Source organism: Spermophilus citellus, assembly GCF_964194105.1.
Source record: "Spermophilus citellus genome assembly, chromosome: 15".
Classification (NCBI taxonomy): Eukaryota; Metazoa; Chordata; class Mammalia; order Rodentia; family Sciuridae; genus Spermophilus; species Spermophilus citellus.
This window is the reverse complement of record NC_138195.1, coordinates 90,556,720-90,576,762: the sequence shown is the minus strand read 5'-3', so window position 1 is coordinate 90,576,762 and position 20,043 is coordinate 90,556,720. Positions and strand designations below refer to the sequence as shown.

Genomic DNA, 20,043 nt, shown 5'->3' with positions numbered 1-20,043 from the left:
TGGTACCCAGCGCTCGGCCCCAGCCAATGGGCGGCGAGCGCGTCCCGGGGCGGGGCGGACGCCGCGCCTTAAAGCTGGGTGACGCGCGGCGCGCAGCTCCTGTGCTAGATCTGCTCGGCTGCCGCGTGTCGGGCTCCGGCCTCCCAGGCACCGTCAGGTACCGCGCGGGTGTCGCAGGGTTGGGGTCGAGCCCGAGGTCGGGGCCCGGGCGTGCGGCCGCCTCCGGAGCGGCTCCGGGCCGGGTTCCGCGGGCATGCTGGGCATCCGCGGGCGGGCAGGCTCCGCCTCCGCGGCCCGCTGGCGTCGCGGGCGGCTCGGACCCGGCGGCCTGGAACCCGGCCCGCGCATCCCTGGCCCGGGCGGCGGGAGGTAGGGGGGCTGGGCGGGCTGGGCGCGCTGTGGATGTGGCACCGGGCGGAGCCGGCCGGCCGGCCCTGGATCACGGCCCGCGGGGGCCGGGCCTCGGCCCTTCGCCTTCCTGGTCCCAGCGCCCGGGCCCTCGGACTCGAGGTTTCCGGGAAAGAGGCGTTGGGGGGCGCGGGCACCCGGGCGCCCTGGGCTCCTGCGGGCGACGAGCAGGGTGCTTCGTGGGTACCGGGGACGCCGCAGGCGGCGGGCGACTTTGGTCTCGGGCGGGGTCGCTGATGCAACCTACGGGCGGGTCAGCCGCCTCTCGAGCAGCCCCGGCGCCCCGCCGCTAACCCTGCCCATCCCTCCCCTCTTCAGTTCTTTTCCCCTTCTGCCTTTGTCCAAATAGAAGAATTACGGAAGTAGGTCGTTACCGTGCAGTAACGTGCGCGTTTGCTGGATGGTGTCCAGGGCTGGGGGCCAACGATCTTTCAGTGTGAAGACCCCATTCTCAGGGTCCTTTGCAAACATGGCTCAGCATGGTGCATTCGGGTTGCATTCAGCGGAACGCTTGCTCCTGGTAAACCACCGTGCCCCCTTGGGCCTGCTGAATTTTGCCTTCTTAGCGTTCAGCTTTGTGATTTAGATAAACTGAGGGGCAGGGAGAGCGAGTTTGGAACGAACTGGCTTTATCTTACATTCCTAACTTCCAGTTTCTCCATTCTCAGTCTCTCCTTCTGGGGTTATAAGAGTTTCTGTAGGTAAATTAGTTCCGTACTTGAACCCAGAGCAGTTCTTTAAATTGTGATCCCAAATCTTTATCTTATTACTTTGAAATAAACCGTAGATGTTTTTCATTAGAATATCCGGATTCTTCTGGCAGTAGAGAATCTAGTTCTTGACTCTGAAGAAGATGGAAGTAGAATATTTTCATAAAAACAAGATTTAAATACAGAACTTATTGTTTGGGGTTTGCAGTTTTTCATGATGTTTAAGATTAATTTTGCATTCCTCCCAATATAAGTACTCAAAATTCTTAAAAAGGTACTTTTTTCTCAAAGAGGCTGTTTCATATGTTTTTCCTGCACAGTCTTGACTACAATTATCTAGGTGCACATTTTATGCCCTTTACTGAGATCTTGAGGATGGTGAATGTCCTATCTTAAAATACCAGAGAATGGGTGGATTTTGGAGGTGTGTGAAGGGTGCAGTGTGGCTTACCCAATCTTTTCTCAGTAGTAATGCTTTAGTTGTTTGCCATTGACGTACTTGAGTTGAATTTTAGCCAGAATATCGATTGCATTAAAAAGCTTTTGTTGGCAGAACTTTAAAAAAGAAAAAAAAAAAAGGCCTGTGTTTGTGAATGGTTACCTCAGAAAAGTAAATATTTCAATGGCTTTTTGATGACTTTACACTGATGATTCTTTCAGAGTAATTTAAGAAAATCATATTTAATAATGCAGGCTAAATTAACTCCAGAATGTGGCCTTTTATGGAAATTCTGTTGTAGGAAGGATCTACTGTAGATGAGATGGCTGATAAGGGGGGGGGGTGAGTAATGGTAGCCTGAAGGATTTTGTTAATTAGGTAGATTACTTAAACCATGAAGTGTTTAAAGTGTTTAGCTTGTCATTAGTAATTTGTTCTCATTTCCAGATTCTGAGTGTTGATGAAATGCACAACAATAGTTTGTAACATTATTTTGACCTTCGAGGGTGGATTCTTGGTGAAAATATTAGTTTCTTCAGATGCAGAGAGTGAAAGCCTCCTTAGTTACCTCAGCTTGGTCAGGGATGGGTGACTTAAGTCTCATCTTGGTAGTCTCAGTCACTTTCTGTTGCCATCTGGACCACTGTAGGAGTTCTGAGTCTATTTAGGAATAACCTGGATCATTTGACAGGCAGAGAATGCCCCAACCTGGGCTAAGTAAATTCTAAGGCACGTTACTGACCAGCAGGGGAATAGGCCTGAAAACAAGTGTCCTGAAGTGTTAGGACCTGTGACAAAAGTCTGCAAAGTTCTGGGACCCTTTTGGAGGGACTTGTGTGGTAAATTCTGTAGGGGATGGTAGAAAACAAAAATAACAATGTGTATATAGTGTTTTTAGAAAAGATAATGGCAGTCTCATATATATGGGGTTACAGGTAAGTTTCTTGTCTGTTTTCTAAATTTTTGTCAAGAAAATTTTATTTTTTTAAGAGGAAAAAAAATCGAGTTTAAGACCTAAAATATGGCATTGTTGACTTATATTGTAGAAATTGGCTAGTTTCCTTGTGAATTTAGGGCAGAAGGGAACTAAATGGCTATTTTGTGCCAGGCTTTGAGTGTGCATATGAACGCCTTAATCCTCAGTGGTGACCTTGAATGGCTTCAGCCTCATTTTGCAAATGGGGAAATTGAAGCTTAGAAGGATTGACAAAATTACCCAGAGAAACTCTTCAGAATCACAGAATTTAAATCCTGGTCACCAAACTGTGGACATTTGACTCTTTTGGTTTTTCCAGACTCATTTGGAAGGGGGAATTATTGATGTTGGCTATTTTTAAGGTCATCTTAATTCTCTTCTAATATTTCTTATATAGTGCCAAGCACAGTAACCTGAACACAGAAGGCTCTTTAATAGAAACATGTTTACAGGATTCTGGTACATCATGGTGTGTGTGCCCTGTGACCTTTCCCAGTCCAACTAAGAATCCAGAATTCATCTTTAAAGATGATTTTAATGTCATGTCACTAATTTATGATTACCCTTTAATAAAATTACCTGAACCCTGCTCATAAATGGATTTTTTTGATCCCGTTTTGGTTAGGAATTAGTTGAACAGATAACTGTTGTATAACAAAAGAATGTGGAATTTCTATAATCACAAAGATTCTTTTCACTTGCAGTCTGTTAACTAAAAATGATGTTGTTCAGTGTGTTTTTAATGCTTTGTAAATTACAACCCCTCCATCCAACCCCCCTGGCCTTTTTTTGAGTGCCTTTCTGACTGCTACTAGTAAAGTCACAGTTGCCGTCATTGGTAGCTTAATCATCATATAGCATACTTTCTTAGAATTTGACCCTGTCCCCAAGGAACCTTTGGACTTAATTATAATCAAGGTTGCACATCCTAGGAGTAGTGGCTTCTACCTTTTTTTTAACCATGCTGTTTTCTCAAAGTTTATGAAACCCTATCTTCTAGTTTAGCTTTGTTTGTGGCCTAAGCTTTTTCTTTGTCTAATGTAAAACCAGATGGACATTCAATTTCGTTCTCAATAGTGGTTTTTTTTTTTCTGATTATAAATGTAATTCATGGTCATTGCAGAAAATGTGAAAGGCACAGAATAGTGTAAACTGGCCACAGTGACCTTTTTGTGCCTGTCCTGATCTTTCTTTCCTTTTATCTTTTGTATCCCACATGTGTGATTTTATTTTCTTCATTTGACGTGAGACACCCCAACGTACCATCCAATGCTTATTTTAGGTGGCTACACTTTATGTATATGATAATGTTACCGTTGTCTACCGGTGACGAGTCCTTGCTTCCCCAATGTTGAAGTATAACACCAGAGAAGCATGCCAAGGCAAGTTTAGAGTGGAAAGTAGAGGCTTTATTAAAGGACAGCAGAAAAGACTTCTCCCGAGGAAGAAGGGGACCCAAGAGGTGGAATCCTTGGTCTTCTTTTAGCTTTCCCACATTCCTGTCACCTTCCTGTCCTTTGTTCCTGTCCTGTTAAGGGTGGGGCACAGGTGGGCCAAAGGAGTAATCTGGGCAGGAAGGACTTTTGGGTCAGCATCTTCAATTTGCTGGGAGCTGTTTCATTAACACTTCTTTGGGATGGGCTCTGGGCCTTGGGGACATTAACATTCCAAGAGTGGTTCTGCTCCCCCCCCCCCCCCCCCATTCTCAACATGGCCTCATAATGAAACATCTTTTATACATGGACGTTGCTCCACATTCCTGAACATTTTTTTAAAATAAAGTCAAATTGTTGGTTGGAGTTTGAACACACCTAAGGCTTTATTCTGGCTGTAGATCTCTTTAGAAAGTTGCACCAAGTTTAGAGTGCCAGTAAGTATTGCTTGAGAGGATACATTGCTGTTTTATTATTAATTTGATAGGCAAAAGTTAATGTCATTGAAATATTTTAGTAGGTGAAACAAGTAGGCGAAACAATTGTACTGAGTAGCACATAAAGAACTGCATAAAGAAATGGAAACTGAGCATTTTAGGCTTAGTGGTGTTCTGGGAAGTACTGTCCAGTACAAGTGGATGTTTTTGTAAGCAGCCACCTCTAGTCTAATGATTCTTATATCACTTTTTTGGTTGTTAATACAGACCCCTTTGAGAAAGTTATAGATCTTCTCCTTAGAAAAATGAAAACCTCTGCCTAAAATTCTGCATTGTGTTTTAGGAGTTATTGGACCTTCTGAAAGCCATCCTTGGATCTCAGGTGGAAAATCTGTATTCTAGTCTGAACCGTGAGAAATAAGAATCGTTGGTGAGTCTTTGGCAAACCAGACCTCTGATTTTGCTTAGCATTTGTAAATTCCTAAACACTAGCTTTGCTGGGTAGTGCCAAGTTGAAAGGGAAGTGAGCCAACCCAAGGACTGTGTTTTGCTAATTTGGCAGCTCATGTCACGAATGCTGTAAGATTGTGCATGGTTTGACTTGTCATGGACAGGCTCTGTTGAAACATGAATTAACCAGTCTTTAAAAAAATAAGTATGTATAGGCATACTAAGTATGCCTAGTTTTTGGCAGCTTTCTCCTAATCTTGAGTTTATCTTGAAAACTTCCCCCAGACATGATCTCTATCCATGTTTTTGCATTTCCTTTTTGTTCTTAATTTCTTCTGTACCTTAGTCTTTACTTCATGACTTGTCACAATCCTGAATGGTAAACTGTATATAGAGGTGGGTGGGTCTGGTATTACTGTTGTAGGGGACAGATGAGACAGGACACCGAAGATTGCACGAAATAGTTTTATTTGGCTGCAGACAGGTTCAGAGGGTACAGCTTTTGCTGTAATCAGTTAATCCCCTGAACCCCAAGTTCAGGTAGTTTCAGAACTTTATACCCAGCACATAAGGAGAGGGGCTTAGAAGTTCACAGTCTGCAGAAGCTCACATAAAAGCAGCTTTTTCTTTCACTGTTCTGGGCAAGTTAACCCTTCAAGGACAACACCTGAGAAGGGGAGAGCTTTTTCTCTTTCTTTCCTGCACCCCCCCCCCCCCAGCTGTTACCATGGAGCCCAGTTGGTAACTTCTCTTATCTTAGAAATGTAGACATCTCTGTGAAACCCAGTTCAAGGCCAGAGGTCTTGTTAAAGGATTTGTCTTTTTATTTTCACATTTTGCATTTGCAAACACACTTTTTTTTTTTTTTTTAAAGAGAGAGTGAGAGAGGGAGAGAGAGAGGAGAGAGAGAGAATTTCAATATTTATTTTTCGGTTATCGGCGGACATAACATCTTTGTTTGTATGTGGTGCTGAGGATCGAACCCAGGCCGCACGCACACCAGGCGAGCGCGCTACCGCTTGAGCCACATCCCCAGCCCTGCAAACACACTTTTACAAACTACTATACTGGGTAAATGTTTGTGAAAAACTAGTAAAGGGGCATTTAGCACCTGGAGTGCTGATTTCTTCCAGGCCAGTGGCCAAGAAAATAGAACAACAGGAAAATAGGAAGTTTGCTTACATTGAACTCTTTTGTAGAGACTCTTGCTGATAGTCCTAAAATCAATTATGGTGAAGATTTCTGAAGAAGATCTTCTGTGGAGGAGGGGGTGCCACTACACTAGGACTGGTAGGGAATGGAAACAGTAGCGTGAGTCTGAAATATGCAGACATACATGTGAGTTAATAGTATGTGCTCAGAGATGCTCAGAGTTTCTTTCTTTTTTTTTTTTTTTAAATAGTGCTGGGTAATTGAACCCAGGAACTCATGCTAGGCAAATGCTCTGCCACTGAGCTGTACCCCTTTCTCTATTAAGGCTTTATTCAGTTAATGTATTTATTTGAGATGGTCTTTCTGTGTCATTCAGGCTGGCCTCAAATTTGCAATCCTCCTGCTTCAGCCTCTCAAGTAACTGGGATATAGGTACTGAGTATGCCATCATGCACCTGCTCAGGTTTTAGTACTAAAATTCAAACAACTAACTTAATTGTAGTTTGATGTTTTCTAGGCCCTAATTGTCTTTTTCTCCTTCATTTATATTATTTTTTGGTCTGACTATAAAAGGCTGTTTAAAACTTTCACAAATTAAATTACAGAACATTTTCCTTAGTCTTTTTGCCTTTCACCTTTGTTTTATGATAAATTTGACCTGCAGAATTTTTGTATATTTGTGGCTAATAAAAATTTTACTTTTTGTAGTTTCTTTCTTTAGGTATAAGCTCCTCCCATCCCGCTGAAGTCAACTTTTCCTCTCCACAGTTTTTAGTTTTCCTTTAGGATGATCCCTAATATCTTGGTAGAAACTAAATTGTTTCTTAATTGCTTCACTCCCCACAGAAAAGTACAGAGTCAGATACAAAAAAGAAGCCAGCTGAGTAGGGTGGACTGGGGGAGGGTGGTGGTGGCAGCTGAGGTCTGTAATTCCTTCTACTCTGGAAGCTGAGGTGGGAGGAGCACTTGAGCCCATGAAGTCAACCCCCTCCAAGGCAAGGAACAGAGATCAGATGATGCCAGGTCTCAGAACAGACAAACCTCTGGGCCCTGGCTCCTGCCCCAGTGTGTCTCAAGTAGCCTTCTCTGATTGTGTCCCTTTTTAGATGCTCAACAGATGCTCAGTGAGCAGAGGCTGACTCTGGGAAGGCTTGTCTTCAATGCCTTGTCTTTTCTTTGGCAGGTCTGTGGTTTTCCTACTTGGAGGACATAATGTTTTCTAAGCTAGCGCATCTGCAGGCTGTTGCCGTGCTTCGCCGTGGAGTTCATTCTTCAGTGGCTTCTGCCACATCTGTTGCAACTAAAAAGACAGTCCAAGGACCTCCATCCTCGGATTATATTTTTGAACGGGAATCTAAATATGGTGCACACAATTACCACCCTTTACCTGTTGCCCTGGAGAAAGGGAGAGGTATGTATTGAGTAGTTCACTTTTTTTTTAATATTTTTTTTTAGTTGTCAGTGGACTTTATTTTTATTTTTAATTTATTTATATTTGGTGCTGAGACTTGAACCCAGTGCCTCACACATGCTAGGCAAGTATTCTACCACTGAGACACAATACCAGCCCTGCTTGAAACTTTTTATAAAAATGAATTGCTTCTATATTCTCTATTTCCCAGATGCATTGAATGCCCGTGTTGTAGATGAGGTTCATTCAGCCTTGCAGGGCATCCAGTGTCTCCATGGGTCCACAAAAATGAGCAGCTAGTCTTCCTCATGGTGGGCCTCACCAGAGGGAATGTGGGAGAAATACAGAAAGTACCATAATATCGCTGTCTTTTTTTTCCCTGTTAGCTTTGATTGTGGTCTAATTTTTGACATAAAGGAAAGTTGTAACAGCAATACTAAATATTTTCTTTTACTTTTATTCTTATTCAGATTCCCTGAGTGCTAACATTTTACTGCTTTTGGAATGCTCTCTTTCCCCCTCCCAATCTATGTACTGTACATTTTTTCCTGAGCTGTTGGAGAGCAAGTAGCAGATATGATGTATCTTCACCCCTGAATACTTAGTGTGTCTTCCTAAGATATGGGACTTACTTTTATCTTGTGTAATTACTAAAATCAGGAAATTAACACTAGTATAACACCATTATTAATCAAAAGATCCAGATTCATTAGTTGTCCTTCATAACAAAAGAACTTTGGATTGAGTTACATCCAGGTGTCAGGTTTATTGTCTTTTTCATTTTTTGGTCCTGGGATTAAACCCATGGGACTCTACCATTAACTACATTGCCTGCTCTTTTTAATTTTAATTTTGAGACAGGGTCTTACTACCTTGCTAAGGCGGGCCTGGAATGCATTCTTCGGGCCTCAGTCTCTCCAGTCGCTGGGATCCTAGGTGTGTGCCACTGTGCCTGGCAGGTTTAGTTGTCTTTCATCCAGAACAAGTTCCTCGATCTTTATCTTTTTGATCTCGTTATGTTTTGAAGTACACTGGCTGATGATTTTGTAGTGCACTGCCGTTTGTGCTGGTGTTTGCTTATGATGACAGTCAGGTCAGACACCTGTGTGCAGTGGTGTCCTGCCCTTCTCAGTGCATCACGGCAAGAGATGCCCATTTACTGCCAGTGTTGACTTCCATCGATTGACAAGGTGGTGTCTGCCAGGCTTCTCCAGTGCAAAGTTACATTTCTCCCTTTGTATTAAGAATTTTCTGGGGACATAGTTTGAGACTGTAAAGTGTCCTGTTACTCATGAAACTTTTACTTCTAATTTTAATACCTGTGATTCTTGTCCAAATAAACTATTACAGTGATAATTGTCAAATGGCGACTTAATCTGCATTTTGAGATAATAGCCTTAACAAATTAGACCAAACTTTATTATTTGGCTTTGTGCCAGAAGATGAAAATATATTAAATATTTTGTCATTACCAGTATTATTTGGGATCAGTACTATAATATAGACATATTTTCTTTTGACTAATGAAAATATAGATTTATGTATTACATATTTGGAAACAATTTGTTAAAAATTTTCCTCACATACATTAGCAGAGTGTGGACCCTGAAAGTCTGGCTGCCTGGGTTCTAATTCCTGTTTCCTGTGCCAGCCCAGGCTAGTTAAAACATGAGCTTCTATTTCTTTAGCTCTAGGTACAATAGAGATGGTAACTCTCTTAAGGGGGTTTTTGATAAGGTGTGAAAGCACATAACACAGTGTGGCACATGGTAAAAGACGAGTATTAATATCTACAGTCAAGGTTTTTTTTAAAAAAACTGTAATGTACCTAATGTAAAATTTACCATTTTAAGCATCCAATCCAGTGGCATAAAATGTCATTTACAATGTTGTGTAGCCACCACCTTGGTCTAATTCCAGAACTTTTTCATTACCTCAAAGGAAAGCTCACATCCATTAAACATTCATCCCCTTTCCCCCCGAGCTGTTTTCCGCCTTTTTATAGATTTGCATATTCTGAATGTTTCATGTAAATGGAATCTATACTACGTGGCCCTGTATGTCCAGTTTTTCACTTGGCCTAATGTTTTCAAGGTTCATTCATCTATGTTGTAGCTTGTGTCAAAATTTCATTCTTTTTCATGGCTGAATAATATTTGATTGTAAGTACTACATTTTGTTTACTATCCAACAGCTGACAACATTTGGATTGTTTTAGGTTTTGACTATTGTGGAATAGGGCTGCTATGAATGCCATACAAGTTTATGTTTGAACACCTGTCTTCCAGTTCTTTCTGGTATACTCTAGGAGTGGACTTAGCTTGTGGAGGAACTGCCAAGCTTTTTCATAGCAGCTCTACCATTTTATGTTTCTACAAGCAATATATGACAATTCCAAATTCTTCACATCTTTGCCTAAACTTGTTCTTTTTTTAAGATTATCAACATTCTAGGGAGCATGAAACAATATCTTATTGTGGTCCTGATTTACATTTTCCTAATGGCTCATGATGCTGAGAGTCTTTTCCTGTGCTAGTTGGCCATTTGTTTTTGGAGAAATATCTATCAAGTTATTTGTCTATTTTTTTTAATGGATTTTGTTATTGAGTATAAAAGAGTTCTGGATACTAGATCTTTACCGATACATGATTTGCAAATACATCCCTATTTTTTTTCTTTTGGTACTGGAGATTTAAACCTGGGGTACTTTACCACAGAGCCATATCCCCAGCTTTTTGTTTTGAGATAGGGTTTCACGAAATTTCTGAGGCTGGCCTCAAATTTGTGATCCTCCTAATTTAGCCTCTGGAGTTGCTGTAATTGCAGGTGTGTACCAATTAACCCAGCCAAACATTCCTATGCGTTGTATGTCCTTTAATAATTATTGTCTATCATGTGTAACTTCTCTACTTTTTTTATTTTTTAGTAATAGGGATTGAGCCCATGGACACTAAACCAGTGAGCCATATCCCCAATCCTTTTTAATATTTTATTTATAAATAGTCTCATTGAATTGCTTAGGGCCTCACTGAATTGCTGAGGCTGGCTTTGAACTCACGATCCTTCTGCCTTAGTCTCATGGGGATTACAGACGTGTGCCACCATGCCTGGTTAACTTCTCTACTCTTAAATCCTAATTTTGCCTGCTAAATGTTAAAATTAGGTAAAGATATCACTCCAGAATTCATAATCTTTTCATGCTGTTCTTGTTCAATGTGTATTTTGAAGTTGGATAGATAAAATATATCCTTAATAATTCCTTATAAACTGAAGTTTATTATGCTTGAACTAAAATAACTTTAACTGTAAAAAAATACGTAGAGTTTTACACATAGGCATTAGAGGGCTTGCTAGCAGTCTTAATTTTTGGACTTCATGTCATGTAGTCATTTTCTAAAATTGTTTTCCTTCCTGACATATTTTAGGTATTTATGTGTGGGATGTAGAAGGAAGAAAATATTTTGACTTCCTGAGTGCTTACAGTGCTGTCAACCAAGGGCACTGTCACCCCAAGATCGTGAATGCTCTGAAGAGTCAGGCGGACAAGCTGACTTTAACATCGCGGGCTTTCTACAATAACATACTTGGTGAATATGAGGAGTATGTTACCAAACTGTTCAATTACCACAAAGTTCTTCCCATGAATACAGGTAAAGCATTTCCTTTTTTTTTTTTTTTTTGTTAAATTCCCAAGCAAATCATCTTAATTCCTGATAATTTAAAGCCTTTTTAAATCTGAGCATTTCCCCCCAACTAGGAGTGGAGGCCGGGGAGACTGCCTGCAAAATTGCACGCCGGTGGGGCTACTCTGTGAAGGGCATTCAGAAATACAAGGCCAAGATTGTGTTCGCAGGTACTCGACACTGAATGCTGTTATGATTTCAACATACAATTTCATTTTACATTTTATTACTGATGAAATATTTCTAATGTACTTGCTTGGTACATGATACGTTATTTGCTGAATGTTTCATAAAAATCAATGAGGAATTTCCTCTTGTTGGATTTGAGTTATTTCTTCATATATGAGATTTTCTTAACTCCTACTCTTCCTCTCCCAAGTGAGTGACCCTATGATTAAATTTCTCATCTGCATATCAGATTTTTTTCTATAGCAGCTTTCCAGTTAATTGGCCTATGTTGGAGGGGTTTTGTCATGTTTTGGGGTGAGGATATGTTAGCAGGGCCACATCCTATGTACTGTGTGACTCTTGAGTCTTAATATTGGATGTACCATTGTGCCACGTCCTTCTTAGACGCTACAGGGAGAGGAGGCCTGGGGTTACCCCATTACACTCCTGAGAATGACTGAGAGGAACAACTTGAATTCTGGTTAGGGAAGCTAACAATGAATTGAGGTGATGTCATCTAACTTTAGGAGTCTTTATATGATGTTCAAATAACAGGTTTTGACTTTTTAAGGTTTGATTTTAATTTTAAAAAGTATATATTGATTTATCACTCTGGTCAAAATTATTCTTGTGTTAATTCTTAATAATTGAAATCTTTAACATTTTACCTTGTGAACACATGCTGTTGAATTATAAACCCTGTAACACAGTATAAGCCAGAGTTCATTTGATGGACAGAAGCAATTGGTATTTGAGGTGACATATTAGTATTCCAAAGAAAAAAATCTTTATATAACTCTGTAACTTGCCATTTTAAAGTCTTATGCCTTAGTTGTAGGACAACATAACTGTCTCTTGCAAACAAAAATAGTATTTTTGGTGATTTTCATTCTTACAGACTGTTTCCAGTCTCTTTCATATTACCAAAGGGTGCAAAGATATTTTCACCCGAGTATTGAAAGAAGCTGGTGAGTCTGTGGGGTGGAGAGACAGCGGAAGACTGTCCCCAACTGTAAGTCCCTTATACCTGCAGGGTGAGCTGTGGAGGATGAGACACCTGAGGTTAGGCAGAGAACAGATAGGCTCCCGGTCTTATCAGTGCATTTTTTCATAAGCCTGGTCAGAATCAAAACACTCTTGTTTTTAGATGAGCAAAAGACAGGGTTACTTGTGGGCAAGAGGAGGAGAAGGAGGAGGCCCTTGCAAGAGTAGCACTTGGAGATGCCAAGAAGCGTTGAGAAAATAATCCAATACTGAGTTAATGGCATTGCTGAAATATGTCAAGATCTTTGTAATGTTTTGAACAACTAATAATAAAAATAAATAAATAAAGAATTATAATGCAAAAAAAAATGGCATTGCTGCTGGCAGAGGTGGTGGGAAGATATAAAAACATCCTTAATGTAGGTGAACCCCTAACCTCTCTATTATTCTACATTCCTTTCCTTCTGGAATTCTACCCCATCTGAAGTTACCTAGTGAGATACTTTGCTGGCATGTGTTATGGTGTTAGTTCCCTACTAGAAAGGAAGCTCCCTGAGGGCCAGATCTAGTGTGATCTCCCTCCATCCTCTGCTGGAATAGTGCCTGACATCTAGTAGGTCCTCAGTCACATTTATTAGTGGGTAGAATAGTGGTCCTGAAGAAAGGCAGTGGTCTGTCATTTAGATGATAAAGTACTGTAATAGCAAGGAAGGCAAAATGGAAAGTGATTGGTTGCCTCGGGATCTTTTCTACAAATGAAATTGAAAATGCATTCTGTTGGTAGTTACCCTGCAGTATTAGGGTTTTAAAAGGTAAACTACTGATTCTCTATGGAAGGTATTCTCTTTCTCATATCAGTATCATAAATGTGCCTTCTCTAGAAAACATGCACTGCAGATTGGGGTTGGGAGGAGTCCAGGTAAAGTGAGTGAGTTTATCCTTAGGGCTTTATAGGACAGCCAGGAGGCTCAGGGAGAAGGCCTCAGTAGGAGGAATTCAGTAGGAATTCCAAGGCCAGACCTAGTAGCCTTAGGTCAGATGAACCAAGGTGTTTAATGTTGGACTAGTTTTAATAGTAGAAGCTCATCAGAGGTTCTCCAAAGTGAATTCTTTTTTTAGTCAGAATTCCCAAAGTATTTTGTATGGGTAATACTTATCAAATTTGTGGGTTTCTTTAGAATAATCACTGTTTCTTTCTCCTTTCTAGCTGGAAACTTTTGGGGTAGAACATTATCTGCTATCTCCAGTTCCACAGACCCAACCAGTTATGATGGCTTTGGACCCTTTATGCCGGGTTTTGAAATTATCCCATATAATGATCTTCCTGCACTTGAGGTACTTCAGTGTATCATGGTGCTTAGCTCATAGTGAATACAAATTATTTTGAATGATTTTCTGTTGAATATGTGAATAAAAAATATGCTATGTGGGCAGAGAAGATAGCTCAGTAAGAGTGCTAACCTAGCATGTGTGAGGCCCTGGGCTCCATCCTCAGCACTGCAAATCAACAAGTTATGTGACTTTAGTGAAAATTTGTCTTATTCAAGTTGGGCCAAAGTTTCAGACTCATTCTTGGTAATGATCAGTACTTTGCAACAGTTCTGTGGTCTTAATCCTTAGGACCAACCAAACAAACAGCCTCTTCAGGTTTGTATCTTTCCTAATATCTTGGGTATTACCTGCTTAATTCCTAGATAAAATTTCAGTTTTCAGCCAGCTTTTTAAAGTCATCAAATAGGGTCTTTTTTTTTTTTTTTTTTTGTGATGTTGGGGATCGAACCCTGGGCCTCACCCATGCCAAGCACATGCTCTACTACTAAGCCACATCCCTGGCTCCCAAGTGGAGTACTTTAGTAAAAAAGCCTTAAAATAGCTTTAAAATGCCATTTGCTATAGGTTTTATTTATAATATATTTATATGTTGGAAAAATATAGGATAGTATAATTTAAATTTGAAGTATTTATTGAGTGTCTGGGAATTGAACGCCAGTGGGAAATGTTACATTTGTGAAGTAGAATATAAGTGTAAAAAACTTGATTTGCATACTTAAAACTGTTGACAGGAAAATGTGTAGTATATGCTTTTAGATTTCCAAATATGGTAGAAAGAAAGTTGTTAAAACTTACTCCTGTTTCTTTTGTAGCGTGCTCTTCAGGATCCCGATGTTGCCGCCTTCATGGTAGAACCAATTCAGGGTGAAGCCGGCGTTGTTGTTCCGGATCCAGGCTACCTAGTGGGAGTGAGAGAACTCTGCAGCAGGCACCAGGTTGTCTACCCTAACCGATCTAGAGGCTCCTGCCTGACTTCTGTTGGAATTCAGTTGGGATAAGTGTGGAGATTAAATCGCCTTTCCACTAGAGGGAGACATAATCCAAGAGTTTAAGTACTTGCAAGTACTTAGAAATTGCTCGGGAGGCTAATTTTTGACAGTTTCTGGAACCCTGGGCCAGAGCCTGTGCTGTGGGCAGAGCTGCAGACCTCCAGGCCCTCACTGTTTCCCTCCTCTCTTCCCCAGGAGCCTTGCACTCTTAATGTCTCCCAAACCCTATGCTGTGTCCCTCTGCTCCAAAAGTTATGGCCAACCCCTTCTCCCACCAAGGCTGATATTAGTGTATTTTGTTTGCCAGTGACAGTTTCTGTCACATGGAAGCTATCTGAGGAACGTTTATGGGGCAGTTAAGTGATTTTTTTCCCATAGGGTAGCTACCGCCAGAAAAGTCGTCCAACTCTCTCATATTTGCATAAGTGTTCTCCACTGTTTAGAGCAGTACCCCATGGCCTCCTGGGGAGGTAGTGGCCCCCTGCCGCAGACAGCTGATGTGTGTTGGATTCATAGGGTACTCTTGAAGTTGGGTGGGTAATTAAGACATTTTCACAGATTGGAGGGCATGCGGAATTATACATTTGCTGGGAGAGGGAAATGAAATAAGTTGTCACTATCTTCTCTGTGGAAATGAAAAATGAGAATTAATGCTGTTGTGTTGTTTCCCAATAGGTCCTGTTTATTGCTGATGAGATTCAGACAGGGTTGGCCAGGACTGGCAGATGGCTGGCTGTCGATCATGAAAATGTCAGGCCTGACCTGGTTCTTCTTGGAAAGGCCCTTTCTGGTGGCTTATACCCTGTAAGTTTAGTGTTGAGTTTTCTTTCCATTCTCTGCTCTCCTGAAGCATACTTCTAAAATACCTTCACATTACTGATTGTAGCAATTCGTGCCTTTCAGATGATGGGGTTTTAAAATTTTTAAAAATTTAAAATGTTTTTATTTGTTCTTTTTGGACATACATGACAGTAGAGTGTATTTTGTCATATTATACATACGCGGAATATAACTTACTAGGATAGGTGGTTGGTTTTACCAACAGCACTGTGGGCCACCCGGAATATTTGTAGTAAACATTTTCTGTTTCTGTCTTAGTTGATTTTGCCTAAAGAGTGGAGCATGCCTTGGAATTTGCCATGGCATTTGGTTGGATGGAAGCATTTTACCTGAAACCTCCTTTTGTAGATGTCTGTCCTTTTTTCTCAGTGTGTAGAAATATGGTATAACTAATTGTTTAGAACCATGCCTAATGAACACAGAGATTGAAAACAGTAGTGTTTTGTTATAGTTCTTGGGTTTGCTCTCCAGAACTAATAGTTGGTCTAGATGAAGGCTCTGAGGAGAGGAGTCACTGCTGGCTTGTCTTGCTGAGGGGATGTGCAGCTTTTTTTCTAAGCACCCAGACAGAGCATTTCCCCTTGAAATTGGAGGAGATCTAAGTTGTATCTTACAGAAATAGCTTTTCACTTTTAGTTCCAAAGTTGTCTCGTTCTGTGCCATTGAAGTGCACCGAGTGTATTTGCAATGTATTCGGTTATCACTCTGCTGGTGGTAGGGTGACAGATATAAACTGTTGTTTGTTGAAGGTTTTGTGTATCTTTAATATCAAATTTGTAAAAATATTCGTGTTCCTGGTGTGCTAAGAATGAGAATACTTAGTCTGAGAAATGACGGGGAGAACTCACTGTCTTCTAGGTGTCCGCGGTGTTGTGTGACGATGAAATCATGCTGACCATTAAACCAGGGGAACATGGCTCTACATACGGTGGCAATCCACTAGGCTGCCGCGTGGCCATTGCAGCCCTTGAGGTAAAACACTTAACTACTTCTTTAGGTAGTGTTGAAGTGATTTTTAATTTGGGCCCATGATGAAATAAGAAATTTAATAAGATTGTAAAATATTAGAGAACATGAAGTACAGAGGAAAGATTTCAAGAGCACAGCATTCTCCAAAGGTAAATTTAACCTGTTGCCTTGGATTACCAGTCACAGGGGCCTCTGAGAGAATGATAATCTACTGATCTACTTTTGGCTTAGCAAGCAAGGGTACCCCCCAGTGTGGATTTTGTGGTCTGGAGGTAGAAAGAGCCCGTGCTTAGCATGCCTGAAGTCTTGGGCTCAGTCCTCAGCTCCACACACAAAATGTAGAATTTCAGTGCTTTTAGACTTAGGCATAAAATCATTACATAGTCTTTGATGATGGATTTTTTAGAGGAAAGAAAGGAAACTCTGCAATTTAAAAATTAAAGTCTTCAAATTAACAACAAATTATTGTGTCCAAATGATAGTATATCATAAATTACATGAAATACATCTTTATTTTGCCTTGAAATCAGATTGACAACAGGTATGTGACTAAAGCAAAGCTCTGAGCTGATGTCTGTTTAATTAGACAACAAATGAGAAAAAAAAAGAAAGAAAACTCAGTTACTCTGTAGTCATGTTTCCTTTGCTTGTAGTCCATGTTGCCCTCCAAGCAACAATTAGAAAAGGGCATTTGTTTTTTTTATAACTTTACTTTTTTATGTGGTGCTGAGGATCGACCCAGTGCCTCACATGTGCTAGGCAGGCACTCTACCACTGAGCCTCAACCTCAACAACCAGAAAAGGGCATTCTTAACATTCCTCAAATTTTTCTTTAATTATAGGTTTTGGAAGAAGAAAACCTTGCTGCAAATGCGGAGAAGATGGGTATTGTTTTGAGAAATGAACTCATGAAGCTGCCCTCTGATATTGTGACTGCTGTGAGAGGGAAAGGGCTGTTAAATGCAATTGTTATTAGAGAAACCAAAGGTATGTCAAGTACACATTTTACTCCTCTTTTTTTCTTTAAAGGAAGAGCCTAGAGTACGTGTGACTTGTTAGTTGGATGCCACTGTAGTTGGGTATAGGGACCTTCTGCTTGAACTGTCCGCTGGCCAGATGGAGTAGTGCGAGCACACATTTAACTGACTGACCTGCCGCCACTCCTCTGAGGCATCAGTTTTTCTGCCTTCAGGGGGTCACACAGCACTTGGAGGTTCTGAGTTATTTTCTGTCAGTCTGGACAAAACACTGTGCTTGGGAGTCTCCTCTTTGCTGTTCTTTTATCCCTCACCCAGATCCTGTCGGAGCAGTAATGATAATAGCAATGAGGATGGTGTTGATAATAAAAATAATGCCAGCTGTCACTTAATGGAGGGTTCAATGTTCCAGAGTATGTTGGTAATAACCTTCAAGGGCTCCTTTTTGGATTTTCTTGTGATAACATTTCCTTTTAAAGCAGCACTTTATAGAGTCACCTGGGGAGCTTTCTTTGACTCTTTTTGAGTCAAAGCCTGGCCTCGCCCCAGAGATTTCTGATTTGATGGGTCAAGGTGGGGCACTGGCTTCAGCAGTGGCTCTTTGGTGATTTTGATGTGCAGTCAGGGTTCAGAACATGCCGTGAAGGGATGAGTCTCGTCCCACAGCTCGGGCGGCAGGTTCATTTTAGGGATGTGTGGTGATCACCGGGTTTTGAGTATTGCTCATTCTGAGTGAACTTTGTGTGTCACACCCAGGTTTTCTGGGGTTAGTTCCTATATAATCAGGTTGAGCATTTCTAATCTGAAAATATGAAATGCCCCAGAATTTCAAGGTTTTGAGCACCAGCATAACATCAGAGGTGGAAAATTCCACACTTGACCTCATGCCCTTTTTATTTTGAGGCAGGATTTTTTCTAATTTGTTGAGGGTCTTGCAGAGTTGCCAAAGCTGGTGTCAAACTTTTGATCCTCCTGTCTCAGTCTCCTGAGTCACTGTGAGTACAGGTGTGTGCAAGCACACCTGGAAAGAATTTATTTGCTCATGTAATTTTTAATTTATTGCTTTGTTTTGGTTTTTTGACAGTACTGGGACTGAACCCAGGGCCTTGTACATGCTAGCCAAGTGAGCTTCGCCCCCAGCCAGGAATAACTTAATTTTTAAGAATAACAGCAGGGTCGGGTATAGCCCAGTGGTAGAGCACTTGGGTACTATCCCTAGCACCAAAAATTAAACAATCAGAATAAAGCTAGCTTGCAGCTTGGTGTGTCCTTTCTTGAGTAGGCACTGGGATTCTCTTTTGCCAGCTGTCACCATGTACATGAAGGGGATGTTCAGACATCTGTCTCTGATGAGCACATGTGTGTGACTATTTTTCCTTAGATTATGATGCTTGGAAGGTGTGTCTGCGGCTTCGAGATAATGGGCTTCTGGCTAAGCCCACCCATGGCGACATCATCAGGCTTGCTCCTCCGCTGGTGATCAAGGAGGACGAGATCCTGGAGGCGGTGGAGATCATTAACAAGACCATCCTGTCTTTCTGAGGGTGGGACCTGTTTAGTGGCTCCTGGGGGCTGGCTGGAGATGGGGGTCCTGAGACAGCCCGGCTCTGAATGCCAGCACATTCCACTCCCACATGCCTTCAGAGATTGTTTTGGGACACATATTTTTTTCAGTTGATACTTAGTAGAGTGACATTTATGAACCTGCAGGTGGCCCTGTGGCACAACTAAGAGAATGAATGGCATCTACATGTGGTTTAGTGTTCTGAGGCATATGTGCTTTCTAAGGTGAGTTGCATCTATCTGCATAGAGACAGCCTTCAAATCAAGTCCTTCAGTATAATTTATATACGTTTTATAATTTCCTTGCCTGGCATAAATGTTTTGTATTTGAAAAAGTTATCTGAGATATTACACAAAAGACTTGCTTGACTTTATAACATTGAGTCATTGTAATCACTGAACATCAGGATGATTAATGTTAAACATATGTAAAAAACTAGTTTGAAGTAAACTTCATATTGGCCAACACCAGAGTATTCTACAGATAACATCATTTCTAATTAAGAATTCATTCCTAAATTATGTTTTAAGTCCTTGATGATAATTTGTAAAAATATTGCTTGTTTTAAATATTTCTTTAAATTTAAAATAAAGCTTTTATTTACAATGTCAACCTATTGGGGAATGTTCTTACCTTGCTTTATTCCTGTGTTTTCTAAGAGCATTTCAGCTTTCTTTGACTTGTGGAAAGATAGGAATTAGAAAAAGAAAATACAAGATTCTCCTATACCCCTTTCGGAACAAAGGCTTTTTTCCTGTGCATAGATACCATTTTTCTTAAAGTTACCCTTTCTGTACGTAATGTTTTACAACTTTACTGTTTTTCTTTTAACCCAGAGTTTTGTATTTCTGGTCATTATAAATTCATCTATTTTGTGTGTGTGGATGTGTTACAGTTCCATCTCATATTGGGGCCTTTTAGCTTGTTACAGGCTTTTCGCTTCTTAAATAAAGCTTGTGACTACTCCATGTTGTCACATAGTGTGTTTTTTTTTTCTTTTCATTAAATCTTATTGACTTTCTTTTTGGCGTGAGCGTTCTTGTGGAGTAAATCTCTAGAAGGTGCTCGCTATTCAAAGGGAGTGGACTTTTTAAAGTTCAGTGGTGTCATTGTTCCTTACC

At 40.8% G+C, this 20,043-nt stretch overlaps 1 protein-coding gene across 1 annotated transcript; it reads left to right on the top strand.

Moving 5' to 3' along the window:
• Window positions 1–88: 88 nt before the first annotated feature.
• OAT (ornithine aminotransferase) lies at window positions 89–19,888 on the top strand. The gene is made up of 11 exons (XM_081267789.1): window positions 89–157; window positions 4,747–4,833; window positions 7,189–7,416; window positions 10,842–11,066; window positions 11,174–11,269; window positions 13,459–13,586; window positions 14,396–14,518; window positions 15,248–15,376; window positions 16,271–16,384; window positions 17,224–17,368; window positions 18,740–19,888. Exons 3-11 carry the CDS (start codon window positions 7,218–7,220, stop codon window positions 18,898–18,900), a joined length of 1,320 nt encoding a protein of 439 aa, XP_081123915.1. The 5' UTR covers window positions 89–157; window positions 4,747–4,833; window positions 7,189–7,217; the 3' UTR covers window positions 18,901–19,888.
• Window positions 19,889–20,043: the final 155 nt, after the last annotated feature.

What these genes read in the sequence shown, in the direction of transcription:
- OAT (XM_081267789.1), top strand. Translation starts at nt 7,218, where the DNA reads ATGTTTTCTAAGCTAGCGCATCTGCAGGCTGTTGCCGTGCTTCGCCGT. An exon ending in GGCCAAGATTGTGTTCGCAG is followed by an intron (nt 11,270 to 13,458) that starts GTACTCGACACT and finishes TCTCCTTTCTAG; the next exon opens with CTGGAAACTTTTGGGGTAGA. An exon ending in TGTTATTAGAGAAACCAAAG is followed by an intron (nt 17,369 to 18,739) that starts GTATGTCAAGTA and finishes ATTTTTCCTTAG; the next exon opens with ATTATGATGCTTGGAAGGTG.